General features: G+C 42.5%; 1 protein-coding gene across 2 annotated transcripts in view; it reads left to right on the top strand.

Annotated features, from left to right (window-relative positions):
• The first annotated feature begins 592 nt into the window (after positions 1–592).
• The window catches only part of xpo4 (exportin 4), a 31766-nt gene continuing 14852 nt past the window's right edge, over positions 593–17506 (top strand). The window contains exons 1-7 of one of the 2 annotated variants that reach the window (XM_029113591.2): positions 593–785; positions 2334–2439; positions 9370–9511; positions 9630–9768; positions 10461–10577; positions 10711–10864; positions 14829–14941. In XM_029113591.2, the coding sequence (XP_028969424.1) occupies positions 720–785; positions 2334–2439; positions 9370–9511; positions 9630–9768; positions 10461–10577; positions 10711–10864; positions 14829–14941 (837 nt within the window). In that variant the 5' untranslated portion in view covers positions 593–719. The remainder of the gene's footprint in view (positions 786–2333; positions 2440–9369; positions 9512–9629; positions 9769–10460; positions 10578–10710; positions 10865–14828; positions 14942–17506) is intronic. The other variant, XM_029113592.2, reaches the window with a different exon arrangement.

The following is a 17506-nucleotide window of genomic DNA, read 5'->3' as shown; positions in this document are numbered from 1 at the left end:
GAAAATGTGAAAAAAGATGTGTTTTGCCTGCTCACTCATGTTTTCTTTACAAATGGTACATATATTACCAATTCTCCAAGTGTATGCAAACCTTTGAGCACAACTGTATATTTTGTGTGTATATGTGTGTGTGTGTGTGTGTATATATGTGTGTATATATATATATATATATATATGTGTATATATCTATATCTTTATAAAGTTTTAGCTTTTTATTACCATTCATATTGTGATTGCCTAAGGATAGCCAATATTCACAAAAACACAATTTTAACAAAACGTGTTTTACAGTGGAAATGTTCATTAGGTTGGCGTTTTCCCTTAAGTAACCCTACTTTACATAATTGCCTTTAAGTATTTGTAATTTCGCATACTCTCTTCTCGTGCGATTTAGTTTGAGCTTACATTTACACACTTCTTTCACCCATCACTATAGTATACCATTTCAAATATTTCCAAAACAAAGTTAAACTTTCGAGTATACCTGTCCAGAAAGACGCACTTTGTTCACATGTATCACATTCTATTCGGTTTGAAGGCGTTATTGTGAAAACTCCGGTCCTTACGTTCAATATTGTATGTCTGTCTTGTCCGTCAGCTCCAAAGAGGCTCGCACCGTTCTAAAACTCCTCGGCAAAGGTCTCCATGCATGAACTCATTGGCCCGGAGTACCGCTTAATCCCACAATGCAGCGCATGGCGCGTCATTAACGAGAGACCATGATGGCGGCGGTCGGTGCACCAGAAGTGATTTCACAGCTGGAAAGCGCTGCCAAAGTTTTAATGGTGAGAAATAGAATCTCATTTTTTGTGTGATTTTTGGCGTTTGTCTCGTTCTTGGTTATATTGTAAGTTATGAGACGGAGAACCATTGAGCAGGCACAGATATTTCTCAGAAAAAGGATTGCGATGCGTGGCGCAGTGCTGCACTGCTGTCTCCATCCCGCAAAAATCCAGCATAGCCATCATCTCCAAAAGCCACTAGTCTGTGGCTATGTGTTAGTGGCTGTTGTGACGATGTTTCCTAAGAACTTCATTAGTGGAAGACATGTTTACAGGACTAATTCAGTTGTTTATTTTCATAAAATAAGTAGTTATATTTCTCTCACCCTAGACAGAGCATCCCAGTTGGCATTGCAGCCCGCGACGCGTTAGAAGACACGCTGTTGATTCTCCATGTTCCCTATGAATAGCTAGCTATTAACTGACTTACTCGATTGATCATCAACGTTCTGCAGCTGTCGAGAAGTATGCTGTCTCAATTAACTGATCGTTAAGCACAACTTCAGTGAAAGAAAATGTATATTTTGGAAAACATTGTTAGCTATTTATCGGAAGTGTTTGGCAGTAGAAGTTGGCTAAAAGTTATTGACCAAACACTTGAAAACACAAAAAAACTATGCTTGTTCAATTTGTCGCTTCTTCATTCTTGAGTTAAATGTATTCTACATTTTTGTTTGTTTAATACCTATGTAATTATGTTATAACGATTTAGCTAGTTCTTTGATTCAGGTGCATAACTTTCCAATGTGATGTAGGTGGTTAGCTTAGGCAGGCTATGTCAGCCATGCTGCATGTTGCTGGACAGTGCTGGTAGCCAATAAACCATTCAACAGCTCCAATTAATTCAAGCTTACAGTTCAATTCCTGATATAGTCTTCATAGATTGATTTACCATCTTGGAAATGTAATCCAATGTATTGTTGTGAGGCCCGTCACACTTTTTAAATGTTTTTGTTGTTGCTATGGCTGCATATTTTTGTATAAAACAAGGCAAAAGTAAAGAATATCCCCATTTATACAGTCCAGCAGTTATATATCAATGAATTAATCCTTTTAAAATATATATTGTTTTTAATGTCCGTCTTTTACTCCTCTATTACCAAATGTAATATTGTTGATGATTATTGGGCATAAAGTGAATCACAAACTGCACTGAAACGGTCTTACCCCTACACTTGACTATAACCTTTAGCTTGCATCTTACAATGGGTTAAAATTGAGTTGCTAAACAATTGGCAGCACATGTGTGTATGTGTATTTATAAGGAATGGGTGGAAGGACGACTGGGGGAAGGAAGGTCCCATCGTGCCTGTGGTCAGGACCGATAAAAGGTTCTTTCTCCCCTCCTGGCTGCTGTGAGTCAGAGTTGCTTTTACTGCAATTAGACCCGGAATGTGATTTTCCTGCTGAGCTGTGTTGTAGCCACCCTCATTGGCTGCCCTCTGGTGTGTTTAGCTGTGCCTCTGTAGGGACCTTTTAAAGTGGGCCTTTCTCTACCTAGTTGAAATGTGGTGTAATTGACTAATGGTGTGTGTGTGTGTGTGTGTTCAGGCACCGCCGTCCATGGTCAGTACAGAACAGAGACAACACGCAGAACACACATTTCTCTCCTTCAGGAAGTCAAAATCGCCCTTCGCTGTCTGCAAGCACATCTTAGGTAAGAGTCTGACTGCGTATGCTTCAAAACACTACAAGCGTTCTTGAATGTCAGGACAATATTTACCTGGAAGGGAATGTTTTGTTGTGGAAAAAATTATTTGCTGCATTATTTAAAGGGGTAATCCAACCAAAACCACACATTCCTATGAAACCACACATTTCTTATTATTTATATAGTTAAATAATCAAAGGTTTGTGAGAACAATGTTTTGTTGAATGTTTTAGCATTTTGTAGTTAGTAAGATTGCAAAACGCATGATTGGTTTGCAGTTAAATTCTATAAAATTTACTACAAAACGCATAATACAATGCTCAATCTGTTCAGCCTGTCAAGCTAAATTAAAGTAAACCTCTGGCTTGGCAGCTTAGAAAACACACCTATGCACTTTATCACCAAAGTCTTTTTTCAGGTGAAATAGTTGATAAATCACTTAAACTGCACTATTAATTTAGGAGTTCAAAACTTGCCTTGTTCAACGAAGATGTTTGCCAAACGAGATTCATGTCAAGTATGCCAGTGTCAAGTCACAGATTGAAGAGTCAAGGCACCCAAGCCTCACCATCTCATAATTTAATTGACAATTGAGTCTGAGCAACACTTCACTGCTGCGCGGGGACAAGTTGTCTACAGAGTCCAGAGTAGCTAGCAGTTGTTGGTGAACTTTACAGAAATTCAACTGAAGATCGTGTATGTGGTACTACTAAGCAATAACTAGTCCGGCACCCGAAAGCTATTACTGACATTTCTGAATCACAATTTCTGAACTCTCATCCCTTCCTCCATTTGAGTTCCAACTAACTAGCTATTGGTAAGCAATACAAGTCATGTTTCAATTTCATACCACTCAAATCTATGACACAATATTAGCTAGCAAGTAAATATTTGCATATCATACAGTGGAACAAAATAGGTTGTGTATAAATCATATGACTTGTCTAGTTAATGTAGAATTGAAAACCTCAGCACTTGAACTCCCCGCTTACAGTATTTGTCACAAGTACATTCAAGTTTCTGTGTGTGATGTGGTTACACTCACAGATGCGCGAAAGGGGGCATCGCTTTTCAGGCCAGAGGTTTTCGTATAGCCTCTAGTAACTGCTTTGTGTCATAGTAGTTGAAGACCCCTCACTGTGTACAAACTGAACAAAATATATTTCACAGACGGATCACGTAAAATGTGTTTTAAGGGCAGCATTTGTGTTTTACCCACTTTTGGGACATCATCAGGCTTTCACCAAATTGACAGAGGTTACATTTATTTTTTCCTTTGGGCAGGGGGGGGTGGGGGTTTATCATAGGCATCTGAGGAAAATGTGAACTTTTAGGACATTTCCATGTCGTATTCAGGCTTTGAAATGCCCTTGTCTGAAACAATATTATTGTCTATGTGTTAGTGGCTGTTGTGACGATGTTTCCTAAGAACTTCATTAGTGGAAGACATGTTTACAGGACTAATTCAGTTGTTTGTTTTCATAAAATAAGTAGTTATATTTCTCTCACCCTAGACAGAGCATCCCAGTTGGCATTGCAGCCCGCGACGCGTTAGAAGACACGCTGTTGATTCTCCATGTTCCCTATGAATAGCTAGCTATTAACTGACTTACTCGATTGATCATCAACGTTCTGCAGCTGTCGAGAAGTATGCTGTCTCAATTAACTGATCGTTAAGCACAACTTCAGTGAAAGAAAATGTATATTTTGGAAAACATTGTTAGCTATTTATCGGAAGTGTTTGGCAGTAGAAGTTGGCTAAAAGTTATTGACCAAACACTTGAAAACACAAAAAAACTATGCTTGTTCAATTTGTCGCTTCTTCATTCTTGAGTTAAATGTATTCTACATTTTTGTTTGTTTAATACCTATGTAATTGTTATAACGATTTAGCTAGTTCTTTGATTCAGGTGCATAACTTTCCAATGTGATGTAGGTGGTTAGCTTAGGCAGGCTATGTCAGCCATGCTGCATGTTGCTGGACAGTGCTGGTAGCCAATAAACCATTCAACAGCTCCAATTAATTCAAGCTTACAGTTCAATTCCTGATATAGTCTTCATAGATTGATTTACCATCTTGGAAATGTAATCCAATGTATTGTTGTGAGGCCCGTCACACTTTTTAAATGTTTTTGTTGTTGCTATGGCTGCATATTTTTGTATAAAACAAGGCAAAAGTAAAGAATATCCCCATTTATACAGTCCAGCAGTTATATATCAATGAATTAATCCTTTTAAAATATATATTGTTTTTAATGTCCGTCTTTTACTCCTCTATTACCAAATGTAATATTGTTGATGATTATTGGGCATAAAGTGAATCACAAACTGCACTGAAACGGTCTTACCCCTACACTTGACTATAACCTTTAGCTTGCATCTTACAATGGGTTAAAATTGAGTTGCTAAACAATTGGCAGCACATGTGTGTATGTGTATTTATAAGGAATGGGTGGAAGGACGACTGGGGGAAGCAATACAAGTCATGTTTCAATTTCATACCACTCAAATCTATGACACAATATTAGCTAGCAAGTAAATATTTGCATATCATACAGTGGAACAAAATAGGTTGTGTATAAATCATATGACTTGTCTAGTTAATGTAGAATTGAAAACCTCAGCACTTGAACTCCCCGCTTACAGTATTTGTCACAAGTACATTCAAGTTTCTGTGTGTGATGTGGTTACACTCACAGATGCGCGAAAGGGGGCATCGCTTTTCAGGCCAGAGGTTTTCGTATAGCCTCTAGTAACTGCTTTGTGTCATAGTAGTTGAAGACCCCTCACTGTGTACAAACTGAACAAAATATATTTCACAGACAGATCACGTAAAATGTGTTTTAAGGGCAGCATTTGTGTTTTACCCACTTTTGGGACATCATCAGGCTTTCACCAAATTGACAGAGGTTACATTTATTTTTTCCTTTGGGCAGGGGGGGGTGGGGGTTTATCATAGGCATCTGAGGAAAATGTGAACTTTTAGGACATTTCCATGTCGTATTCAGGCTTTGAAATGCCCTTGTCTGAAACAATATTATTGTCACACTTTCCAAAAAGTGTTGAAGTTTCTAAAAGTGGCAATATTATATATTAACAGAAACATATTTATATGTAGTTCCTTTTCTGTAGCCCTCTGACTTTAAATTAATTTTCTCCCAAAACTGATTCCTAAAACAAGTCTGAAGATTTGGTCGATTTGATTTAATAAATTATAAAATGTATCATGAATTTGGAAGGTCAAACTGCACCTTGTTGACTCTTTTGTGTGGTGTAACTAGACCACCGATGCTCTGTAAAGTACCCACATTTTTATAGATTTAAACAAACAATATTGTAATTACAAAGTTCACGACCTTCAGCTGTCAACTCCATCTTAACGATCGATCAAGTTGGGATATTTGTTTAGGTTCCAGGGTGTTTCTTGTTATTAGGCCTCGGTTTTCCTCACAATGAACACATGCCTACATGGCAAAACATCAATTCAGATTTTTGTCCTTTTTTTTAAATAGTTTTTGATATTCTACAGAAGATCTGTTTGTGTTTCAGTTTTATTATCAAGTTTCCGTTTCATACAAAAAAAGGGGGGGGGGGGGGCATTTGTTGTCAACTCTGCTAGTCGGTTCTTAAACAGGTCACTGAGGGCTAAATCTTAAGTTTTCCTATTTTCACTCTGTGTGCTTGTATATAATCCTTATGTTTGTTTTGTTACAGCAAACATTGTCACATCACTGGCCACTGCAATGTTGATGGTTTTTGTTTTTAGTCCCAGGCAAAAAAAACTAAAAACCAAACATCAATGTTATATTTACATTTGACGTTTTAGTCATTTAGCAGACTTGTGTCATGCAGAGCAACTTCCAGTAATGAGTGCATACATTTTCGTACTTTTTGTTTATACTGGATCCTGTGGGAATCTTCCTGTGGAAAATGTTTATTCACGCATTTTATTCATTTCTTCACTATGCCTTAAATCCAAGTTTAAATTATGTTGTTTGCAAAAACAAAACATTTAAAATAGGGATTTAAGTCACAGTGGAATATTTGAAAAACAACTCTGTGCAGAGACACCTTGAACCAGATTTGGATGTAATGTTAGTTGGTTTGTAGTGTTTGTCATCTGTAACCGCGGAATGTTTTGGCACAATGTCTACCCCATTGGCATTGAGTAATTGCATGCCTGCACTTGAACACATTTTATCTGGTGAATCATACCTCATGAGCATGCTAGGTTTACACAGTTGTTTGACATAGTGCCGGATCAGAATTGCATAGGCTCATGATTCACTGAGCACAGAAGAAATTGTTTGGACTGACAGGGCTGTCTGAAGTAGAGCCTTAACAGAATTGTGTATAATTAACGTTGACAAGAGGAGAGGAATATTTTAGACTGACATAGTGCCCATTCAGAATGGCAATAGACTCACTTAACAGTCACAGTGAAAATGTCTGGACTACTGTTAGCAGAAATGACAACGGCAACAAAAATGTATTTCAACAGAAGAATAGATTGATTGATGTTGTATGTATCACTGTTCAGACTTTCCTACTAACCTTTACAAATGTTTTGCTGTGGAATTTTATAGTTATTTCGCCTTTTGCACTAGCAGCGAGGTCTAAATCAAGTTTAACTGCGGCAACTTGGAGAGTCATGCCAAGTTCAGCTTTTTTTGTTGAAGAATTGCATATTTACATGACATAGCTGTTGGCTGAACTAAAGTGTAAATGTTGATAAGAATAAAATCTGTTACTAATAAAATCCACTAACTTTTTCGAATTTTGTTTCATAACAAAAAAGTGTGATAGAAATAGATCTAAGCCAGTTTTAAAATAAATGTACATTAATCTACACCAAATATCTTCTAGCATCAGAACATACGAGGGGAGGACAAAAAAAAATAGAACACCTAACAATATAGTAATATCAAGGACCTAATATGGAGTAAGGCCACGCTTTGCATTCAGAACAGCTTCAATCCTGTCTTGGAATGCTGTCATACAAGTCCTGAACTGTGTGGAGTGGTGTATTGCACCAATCTTTAAGATGAAAAGCCTTTAGGTCTTTGAGGGATGGAGGAGGTGGAAATGTTCTTGCACTCAGCACTTCAGAATTCCCATAAAGGTTCTGTGATGTTCAGATCTGGTGATTAGGGAGGCCATGGAAGGTTTCATTAAACCACTCAAATTTGTTTAGCTGTGTATATTGAGGCATTATCCTCCTGGAATATTGGAATATCGTGAGGGAACAGTTTACACTGTGGGGTTCACCTGGTACTGTACAATGGCCTCATTCATTGTCCGTCGTACTACCGTCAAACCCGTTGACCTCCCACAGCATGACTGGTCATACCGTTACGGATCCCCCATCCTGTTTAACAGTTGGCTGTTCACATTGTGGGCTGAAGGCATCGATTTGGCTTTCTCCGGATGTAGGAAAACCTTTTAAATTCCAGCTTTGTAAAACAAAAAAATTAACAGTTTTTGTTGAGACTAGCTCACAGTGGTACTGATTAAATTCTGTGGTAATTTTTGAGGCTGTACATTTTTGTGGCATCGAGCTATCCTGTTAAGAGTCCACCTATCCCTGTCAGTCAGCCTAGACTTGTGACGACTGTTGGTCTTTGCCGATGTCATTTGTCCATGTTCAGCATATGATTTGACAGCATTGACACATTGAATAATTGTGCAGGGTTTTTTTGGTGAAAAATGCCCCTTAGTTTGTTCACCAACTATTTGGCCATTTTGGAACTCAAGTATTTTGGTCATGTTGCTTTGGAAACTGAAATCTCAGTGCTACAGATTGCCAGACCTCCTTGATTGGCTCACACATGCACTATGTACTGCTAATTGGCAATCAACCTAATTTGACCTCTGCCGGTGCAGTTGTGATTTAGTTACTTCAAAGTAACAGTCCATTTCTGTGTGGTGTTTCAGTTTTTTTTTTAATCCACTCCCTGTGTATGTGAGTATCAAAAATGAACAATAAAACACAAGATACTTTGATTAGATAAGTCTTCATCCACAATGAATCAGTACACATTGAAACACCTCTTTCTAGCCCGTCCACTGGAACTACAGTATATGGGCCATGTATTGCATAACCGTTGTGTAAATTGGCTTCAGAAAGTATTCAGACCCCTTCCCTTTCTCTACATTTACCCCATAATAAAGAAGCGAGCATTTTAGAAATGTGTGCCAATTAATTGAAAAGAAAAAAATAATATATACATATATATGCACAATATACATATATACGTAGGTATTCAGAGCAGTTGTTCAGTACCTTGTAGATGCGCCTTTGGCATGGATCAAAGCGTTATTTGCATACTCTGATATGGGGAGTTTCTGCAATCAGGTCTCCCTACCGATGTTCAATGGGGTTCAGACTTTAGCTGGGCCGCTCATTGACATTCACACACTTGTCCAGGAACCACTCTGGCGTTTTCTTGCCCCTGTCTGAGGTCCTGTGTGCTCTGGATCAGGTTTCCTTCAAGGATCTCTCTGGATTTTGCTCCATTCATCCTTCTCTCAACCATGGCCAGTCTTCCAGTGCTAGCCGATGAGAAGCATCCCCTTAGCATGATGCTCCCACCGCCATGCTTCACTGTAAGGATAGTACTAGCCAGATAATAACTGGTACCTGGTTGTGGCCAGACGTAGCACTTGGCCTTCAGGCCTAATAGATTGATTCAGATGATCTATTTCCTCCTCATGGCCTCAGCGTCTTTCAAGGGGTGTGTCTTTTATTCGCGAGTGGCTTCCGTCTAGCTACTTTACCATAAAGGCCTGATTGACCGAGTGATGCAGAGATGGTTGTCCTTCAGTCCGTAGCACAACAAAATGTGGGGGAAGTGAAGCAGTCTGATTACTCTCCGAAGGCAGTATGTCTGAAAAGACCTGACACTCAGTGTGTCATTTTGTGAATTCCATCCACAGAGACCAGTAAGGTGGACTATGTGCTGTTCCAGGCTGCCACGGCCATCATGGAGGCAGTGGTGCGGGAGTGGATCCTGTTGGAGAAGGCCAGCATTGAGTCGCTCCGAACATTCCTCCTCACCTATGTCTTACAGAGACCCAAGTAGGCGTGTGTGTGTGTGTGTGTGTGTGTGTGTGTACAGCATGCATTTGATTCTCAACTAGTATCAACTTCGTGCAAGCCACTGATGCAGGTTTAACTGACCCCCCCCCCCCCCCAGTCTACAGAAGTATGTTCGAGAGCAGATCCTGCTGGCTGTAGCGGTGATAGTGAAGAGAGGCTCTTTGGACAAGTCCATCAACTGTAAAGGCATCTTCCATGAAGTCAGCCAGCTCATCAGCAGTGGAAACCCCACAGTGGTAAGACACTCGGGCCTTATTCATGCACTTGCTAGAGACACAGGTACCCGTGACTTACCTAGTGGGCAGTGTGCGGAGCCGGGGGTTTTATCACCGGACCATGGCTCCGCTCGCTGCCATGGTTCGAACGATTTAACTTAAGATGCTTTTAGGGAACCGGCCTGTATTGAACTGTCCAGGGCTCCAACAACTCATCAACAACGCCTATAATGATAAATAGTTGTTGAGAAATGTAATTATCGTTAAGCTGAATCTATGTGGGCCCCGGCAAAAAATAAAATGAACAAAATGGCGGTGGCTGTGTCTACACCAGGGGATGGACTTGTACAACTCAATTAATTTAAAATTGACATTGGAGAAAAAAATAAAAAAATAAACGATGTGCCGAGCTGAACTTGCATGGTGTGTGAGCCTTGCAATTTGGAGTCATATCTAAAATTATAAATATAACTGTTGTCATTGTGCAAGATTCGGGGAAAAACACTTACATATTATTTTTTTTTTAACACAACACCTACCTTTAAGGCTTGAATGTAGAACTCTCCTGTGTCCACTAGATGGCGGTCTGTGTCTTTGGGAGAAATGTTAAGGTCTTGGTCTCTGTAGATCCCATTCCTCTGTAGAATGGCGTCTGTCATGACATGACATAATATTTGACCTCTGAACTGTTTGTGCCCCCCCCCCCCCCGCAGCAGACACTGGCCTGCTCCATCTTGACAGCCCTGATCAGTGAGTTCTCCAGCTCCAGTAAGACCAGCAACATTGGCCTGAACATGGAATTCCACGGCAGCTGCAAACGGATCTTTCAGGTCAGTCTTCCGCCACCCTCGCCTCTCGTTCCCCCTCCAGCTGAGTGGTCTGACTTGGTTGGGGCGGGGGGTGTCATTGTGCTTGTGTTGACACCCTTAATGGACCTTTTTTCGTCCCGCTGTTTGTTTCCAGGAGGATGACCTGTGTCAGATCTTTGTGTTGACCATGGAGGTGTTGCAGGAGTTCAGTCGCAGGGAGAACCTCAACGCTCAGATGTCCTCTGTGTTCCAGAGATACTTGGCCCTGGCCAATCAGGTCCTCAGCTGGAACTTTCTGCCACCCAATCATATCCTTTCCTCGTTTGGTGGATTTGAGTTCGCTGGTGGGTAGTAGTTAACTCCTGTTTAGGTCGTGAACGGGAACTACTAATTTGGAGTGAAACTCTAGTCTTGTTTGTTAGGTGTGTCAGAGGAACATTGTTGGTCTTGGGTGCATTTTTGGGGTGTGGCATATGGTCATACCAGTGCGTTTCAGTTTTGTCGCTGTAATTTGTTCGCAAGTGTTTCTGTAGTCTTTGTGCGTGTGCGGTGTGTCGTCGCCGGCTGAAGTCATCGGAGCGTTAATCCCACTCAGACTGGCAGCCTCTCTGTCCCGCCTTTCTGTGTTTAAAGGGATCTGATGTGGCGTCGCTGCCATCCAGGATTATGTATCACTTTCAAAGAGCCTCTGTCTGTGCCCATACCATATATCAGGCCCCTTTAAGGGGGGGGGGGACAGGGCGAGAGGGTCGAGGGCCGCCAACCTCTTTAAACTGCACAGCTTGTTGAGTGTCCGTCTGGAATGCCAGTCATGCTCCTGTGCGCGTGTCCATACGTTCATGTCTGTCTGTGTGTGTTTCCAAGTGGCAATTAGTCTGTATGTGGCAGTTGTTGGATCAGAGAACAGATTTATGGAGACCTCTGGGAAGGTAGAGGCGCTGGCCTTCTTTCTGCTGTGTGTGTGTGTGTGTCTGTGTGCACGTGTGTTTCGGGTCTGTGTGTGTGTGTGTGTGCGCGCGTGTGCGCGTGTTTGTGTGCGCGCATGGGTGTGTCAAGGGGCCGCTTCTCAACTGCATGCCTGACAGCCGTGGCCTGTTAGCCCCCCTGCTCAAAGACTTTAAGACACCACCGCGTCTCCGTCGTTCACAAACTAACCGCCCGGCATGTGTGTCATCTGTCGGCGCTCGCTCCCCCATCGGGCCCCGGCGTGTGTCGTGTCTTATGCCCCCCCCCCCCAAGCCTCAAGGCTGCTCAGGTGCTCTGAATGGCTGCGGTGGATGACAGACAACTTCCATTGACCCGCCCCCTAAATTGAGCCACTCGGCCCTTGACGCAAACACAGCCACCCAGTAAACAGGTAGTTAGGCTTTCATGGGTATGGCTGTCTTCACTCAGGCAAGGAGCGGGGGGAGAGTGCAGGGAGCTGGATGGGGGCGGGTTGGGGGGCATTCCTCCTGTGTTATTTCACATGGCAAGGCTACAAGCAAGACTTAGTGGAGGATGTACCACTTAAACCCCCCCAACTCCTTAACATAGCTTGGTACTCTTAACACGTCCACTGCCAAAATGCTGCGTCTGAATACAATGGCCTCAAGTCATCTGGACAGAGGAATACCTAGATTTAATACAGCCTTTCACAGACCTCAGGTTAGGGCTGGTAAAATAGGAATAAAGTGATTTGATATGGAGATTTATTTTACTCATTAAACAAAGCTTTTTTCATTTGCTCAAGCTCTCCACTGAAGGGGTACTTTTCTGTTGAAAAAGGAATTGTAGGTGTAATAACAGGCTTTGATTGAAAGGGAATGAAACTCAAAAATCCATATCAGATAAACAGTCCTGCCATTGTTTGTTATTCAGACCTGGGCCCTCTGCTCAATGTTCTTCACACACAGTACACACACGAACATGCACATGGCTTTGTTAGTTTACTAAACCGTAATTCGTATGAATTATTTCAGTGCTTGGAACATCACTCCCAGCACGATGTGTGCACAACTGTAATGCCAGTAAATGGTAAACCAGTGTCATCTTGGTGGTAGTCTCATCTTAGATCTACTGACAGTAGTGCAGCCGTGACACGGTTGACAGGCAGCTGTAAATGCTGGGCGCTCAGAACGTGACTATATTAGTGTTGCTGAGAAGTCCCCCTTCGACCTGGCATCCAGATCTGTTTCAGTGCAGCTGGCCAGAGGTCCGCTGCAGGGATCTATCTCGGCCTCTCCTCCCCCTTTGTGTCAGTGGTGGAAGTGAGGGAGTTACTGCGGAGTTGTGCTGCGGAGTGTTGGAAGGCTTCACTGTGTGATGATGGAGACAGGTGATGTGTGGAAACAAGAAAACCACAGCCATGTGCCTGAGTCACTCCAGGAACATCTATCACTCCACAAGCATTCATGCTCCTATGCGCGTACACGCACGCACGCACGCACGCACACGTGCACACACACTGCAACACTCACAGAGGGCTTTAGTTATGTATAATAATATCCATTATTTGAACATTGATCCAAATGTCTGGAATAAACAGTATAGCTCCCCCAAGATCGGCCAGTTTATTTATTTTTTGCAGCAGCGTTTGGTTTCTGTCTGACACGATCTACAGCCAAAATGTTTCACCTCTGACTTCCGTTATGTCTGGAAATAACCATACCCTGCTGCCTTTGACCCTACTAACCTCATATCATAAGGTCTCGCGTGGCGGTGTCATGATTTAGACGTGCTTCCCTGACACGTTTTCAACAGCGAGCAATTTGGTTTAGCTGCCTTACTCAAGGACAGTTTTTCTAACTGAAGGATTCGATATAGCAACCTTTTGGTCGCTGGTAGGATGGTCTAATCACTAGGCTGACGCCCAGTATGTGGGACATACATCGTCTGTCTCAGCCAAGTCGGTTCGTAAACTCAGCAGGTTATAGGGACTTGTTCTCATTTGGACAGTCTGAATTGTGCCTGCAACTAATTTACATTTAACATTGTAGGCGTTTAGAAGACACTCTTTCCCGGCCCAACCTTAACCGTCAAAAGTGTTTGGTATCAGTCATTGTACCTTAATGGGGCTCTCTCTCTTTACCCCTGTCCATTTCTTTACATCTCTCTCTTTACCCCTCTCCATTTCTTTACATCTCTCTCTTTACCCCTCTCCATTTCTTTACATCTCTCTCTTTACCCCTCTCCATTTCTTTACATCTCTCTCTTTACCCCTCTCCATTTCTTTACATCTCTCTCTTTACCCCTCTCCATTTCTTTACATCTCTCTCTTTACCCCTCTCCATTTCTTTACATCTCTCTCTTTACCCCTCTCCATTTCTTTACATCTCTCTCTTTACCCCTCTCCATTTCTTTACATCTCTCTCTTTACCCCTCTCCATTTCTTTACATCTCTCTCTTTACCCCTGTCCATTTCTTTACATCTCTCTCTTTACCCCTGTCCATTTCTTTACATCTCTCTCTTTACCCCTGTCCATTTCTTTACATCTCTCTCTTTACCCCTGTCCATTTCTTTACATCTCTCTCTTTACCCCTGTCCATTTCTTTACATCTCTCTCTTTACCCCTGTCCATTTCTTTACATCTCTCTCTTTACCCCTGTCCATTTCTTTACTGCTCTCTCTTTACCCCTGTCCATTTCTTTACTGCTCTCTTCACCTCTTTCACTTTACATCCACTTCTTTACTCTGCACACTCTATCTCTGTAGCTCACTCTCCCTTTACCTCTTTCTTCAGGTTCAGTCAGAGTTCTGGAGGACCAGGTCTATTTATAAAAGGCCAAGGCTGCTCAAAGGAGTGGGAAGAGATACAAACTCAAACGCAAAGCTGGCACCTGTCTCAGCGTGCGCGCGAATGTGTGTGTGTGTGTGTGTGTGTGTGTGTGTGTGTGACTGAGGGTTCGGCCCAGTGGAATGCATGGCCTGCCGGTGAGTGGCTTTGATCTGGCTTGCTTGTGGGAGTTTCTTCACTGGGCCTCAGAACAGACAGGAGAGAAAAAGACAAGAGCAAAGGAGTACGAGATAGTGGGTAACAGTGAAGGTGGACGAGATAGAGGGCAACAGTAAAGGAGGACAGTGGGCGATCTGATAGAGAGCTAGTGAGTGACTGACTGGGTTTCCACTGCACTTAAACCTCTGAGGCTCTGAGAGAAGTTAAAGTGGCGAAAAGATCAAAGCGAGGGGGGGGAGACGGTGACCAGATTCCACTGACTGAGGGGTGTAGTGACGGGCTTTGGGTGCGTGAGAGGCGGTGTTCCTCATGTTGATGGCCTTAACCTTGGGGTCACTGGGTCGTCACTATATTGCCATGTTCGAGTCCACGCAGAACGTGATGCTGAAGCCAACAGAGACCTGGAGGGAAGCCCTGCTGGACACCCGCGTCATGGACCTCTTCTTCACGGTGAGTGGACTCAGTCGCTCTTTCATTTCTGTTTGTAGCTGGCTGTCTTCTGTTGTGCTCTTTACCAGAGATTAGGAGAGGGAGAGTTTGAGCTGAGCACTTTGTAATAACATTTTTAGCCAGACGTGTAGTACAAATTATTGCAGTTGAGTATTTTTTTTCAGGGCTGTGAAATGTGTGTTTATAAAGGGCTGTTTTTAGTAATGGAGTCTGCCTATTCTGGCTTAGTGGTGTGGAAGAGAGTAGGTGTGGAACAAATTGGTCACCTCTGCCTCAGCATACAGGCTGTCTGTGCTTTGGTTTAATACTGATCCACTCAACTCTACAAGTTCAAGTCTCTTGCCAGATTCCACTCCATTCACCTTCAGGTAGGGTTGTCTGGTATCCAGTCTTTGATTTGGTAAATCTTGGCACATGCAACGCCAGGGTTGTGGGCTTGATTTTTCCACAGGAGGGGCCAGGATGAAAAAGCATGAAAATATAGGCAAGCACGACTGTTAAGTCGCTCTGTGTAAAGAGCATCTGCTGAATGACTCAAATGTAAATGTGTCCAGATGTCCCTATCTTTCTGCTGTTCTTGTATCATGCAGTAATATACTACATTGTCTTTGGACTGTTTCTGTACCAGAGCCCTGAGCTAGAAAATATGGAAGCAACTTACATAGCAACTTACTAACTTACAAGATGTTTAACTGATTAACATCAGTGGTAAATTTAAAGTGTAACTTGCTGAACTATCTGATGCTGCTCAACAGTGGATTCTAACTTTGAAATGGTTTGTTTGTTTTCTTTAGTTCACAATTTTTTGTGAACTAAAGAAACTATAAAAATGTTTGGGACAATTGAAAATCATACTGTCAGTATTTCAAACAGTATTTCAAAACCCAGATCTCAAACCTATCGAAATGCTGTGGGGGACTTGAAGCGGGCCGTGCATGAAGAAAGTCCTCAAACGTGACACCGTTAAAGCAGTATTTTAAACAAGAGTGGGAAGACATGTCCCCCCAGTCAATGTAAGAGACCGATAGACAGTTAAGCGAAATGGCTAGAAGAAGTTATTTTAGCCAAAAGGTGCAATACCAGCAATTCATGTTAGGGTTGCACATTTCTGCACTATGAAATTGCATTTCTGTTTATTTTTAATGAATAAATTATTGCGACAGTGTTATTTAATAATCTACATGTTATGCGATAAATTAGGTTACCTAAATCTGTCAGTAGTGTAGAATTGAGGATTACGTGTGTCCAAATATGTGAAAAAAACAACTTCCAGGGGGTGTGCTTTATCATATGACTGTACTGTATGTGTGTAAACCCCCTGTGGCTTTGGACCAAAGATCTCCATTGTATTCCATCTAACCAGCGGCCGGTCTTAGTTCTGCTGTCTTATAGCTCTGTGGTATTTGTGGTGGGTGGGGTGTTTGTTATTGTAAGACTGCTGCAGTGCTGTCTGGCTGTGTGTCTGTGTGTGTGTGTCTGTGTGTCTGTGTGTCTGTGTGTCTGTGTGTCTGTGTGTCTGTGTGGAACTGTGTTTTGTGTGTGTGTGTGGAACTGTGTTTTGTGAGTGTGTGTGGAACTGTGTTTTGTGAGTGTGTGTGGAACTGTGTTTTGTGAGTGTGTATGTGTTGTGGATGGCCAGCTGCTGCACAGCACCTCCTCAGCTGTGAGGGGGGACGACCCAGGGACACGTGCCGCCAGGTTCAAAGTTCAACCTGAGCATTGGCAGGATAACACCCTAACCCTGGGATTAGGGGGCCCCGGTTAACAGCACCCCCTGCCCCAAACACCCACTTAAGGGGCCTTCTAAGGTGTCTGTCTTTTAATGGCTCCACTCTGGAGGCAAAGTGGTCAAAAAAAGGTTGGAGGAATGCAGATGATGGTGAGAAATGTCTACCTCCAGGTCTGTTTCGGTTAGTCCACCATTAGCTTGTTTGCTGACAGTATGTTTGTTGTGTACCCACTCCATGTCTACACTGCCAGCGCTACGCTCTCTGATTGTTTCACATGTAGAATCTTTTGGCCCCCTCCATGAAGTCGGAAGCTGAAAGGACAGCCAACAAGTAGAAAAAAATAGGCAACTTCTGCCAGAGACATCCACACCCTTGCAGCCTGCTCTGTGAGCCAGTCACGACACTTAATATGCAATGTAGGCTAAGTGCACATTGACTTTATAATTAAATCACAATGGATTTGTTTCCATGAAGCAGCTGCCCATGTCATCTGCAGGGAGTTAGTGCTGTGTCTTTAGCCAGCTATACATTTTGCTGTGGGCTGACAATATGGGATTATGTAAGGCGTGGTTCTTCAACAAGCGGTCCGCAAGCCAAATCCAGCCCGGTTTATCAGTTTATGGTGTCCCTTTGTTAAATTCTTAGTTTTTCTCTCGACAAAAAACGGTGGAAAACGAATAAGTGCCAAAGTGCTCCCTAGTCCCTCTCGATGGCCCTCGTTCTGCATTCTCCAGTGGTACTGAGACGTTAACCTGTTGAGATCTGTCAGTCAGTATAGCCCCACATCACAGATGCTAAAAGGGACAGACTCTGTCTGCCCGCCTACCGGCCCTTT

Source organism: Esox lucius, chromosome 16 (assembly GCF_011004845.1).
Source record: "Esox lucius isolate fEsoLuc1 chromosome 16, fEsoLuc1.pri, whole genome shotgun sequence".
Taxonomy (NCBI): Eukaryota; Metazoa; Chordata; class Actinopteri; order Esociformes; family Esocidae; genus Esox; species Esox lucius.
Note: the sequence above shows the minus strand (reverse complement) of the source record. Positions and strands in the feature narration are given on the sequence as shown.